Source organism: Mastomys coucha, unplaced genomic scaffold (genome assembly GCF_008632895.1).
Source record: "Mastomys coucha isolate ucsf_1 unplaced genomic scaffold, UCSF_Mcou_1 pScaffold1, whole genome shotgun sequence".
Taxonomy (NCBI): domain Eukaryota; kingdom Metazoa; phylum Chordata; class Mammalia; order Rodentia; family Muridae; genus Mastomys; species Mastomys coucha.
In genome coordinates, this window is record NW_022196891.1 from 58,628,279 (window position 1) to 58,629,101 (window position 823).

The 823-nt window shown below is 43.1% G+C and overlaps 1 protein-coding gene across 3 annotated transcripts in view; it reads left to right on the forward strand.

Annotated features, from left to right (window-relative positions):
• Positions 1-823, forward strand: part of Slc9c2 (solute carrier family 9 member C2 (putative)) — a 59,631-nt gene that overhangs the window by 41,442 nt on the left and 17,366 nt on the right. For all 3 annotated transcript variants that reach the window (XR_004123137.1, XM_031386972.1, XM_031386976.1), the window contains exon 20: positions 538-686. Coding sequence is in view for 2 of the 3 variants with exons in the window: in XM_031386972.1 (XP_031242832.1) it covers positions 538-686 (149 nt within the window). In the remaining variant the exon portion in view is untranslated. The remainder of the gene's footprint in view (positions 1-537; positions 687-823) is intronic.

The following is an 823-nucleotide window of genomic DNA, read 5'->3' on the forward strand; positions in this document are numbered from 1 at the left end:
ACCTATGCTTTAGATCATAGCTACCCTTTATTTTACTGATTAACTCATTTTAGTGAAAAAAAAAATAGTGTAAGTACCTTCCATACATCAGACATTGTACTCAGTGTAAAGTTCATGGCGTGAGTCTAGTTCCTGACTTCCTGTGTTTTTTAAAAGGTAATGAGTATCTCAGGTGATCTCACAAGACCCATCCATCTACGCCTTTCAAATGAAAGTCCCTTTTTCATCTAACCAACAAAAGATATATAGAGGACAAGGCAGAGACATCAAACCCATACTCTAGAGAAATGAGTTTTGGTGTAGACACAGTCAGAGACACCATGGGGATAAGGTAGAGTGGGTTAGCCATAGGGAAAGCTAGTTTTCAGTTTTCTCATCCACATTAATGGGGATGCAAATTCATCCTCCCAGCCTCACTGGCTCTATGTGAAGCTGGAACAAAAGACTACTCTACAAATACTTTGGATATTCTAATGCAGTATTATTTGTTATCATAGCTATTGCATAGGTTGCTCATCAAGTTTGATTTTTCCTCAGGACTCATAGAGCATGAAGGCCGTGATGTTGTCATAGCTCTCAAGACGAAGCAGACGATCCGCAACGTGATTGCCAAAGCCCTGAAAAACCTCACCTTTCTGTGGTCAAGAGGCATCATTGACAAGCATGAGGGCATTGAGATGAACAAGGTAATGATAGATACAGTTCCCACCTTGTTTGGTTCCACCAGCTCAGATGCCCCAGGATGTGGCGAGAAAAGCTGAGGAACGCGTGTAGCCACAGGTGCTTACCTGTGGTTCCCCAGCCCCTCACTCCCACCCGCCCC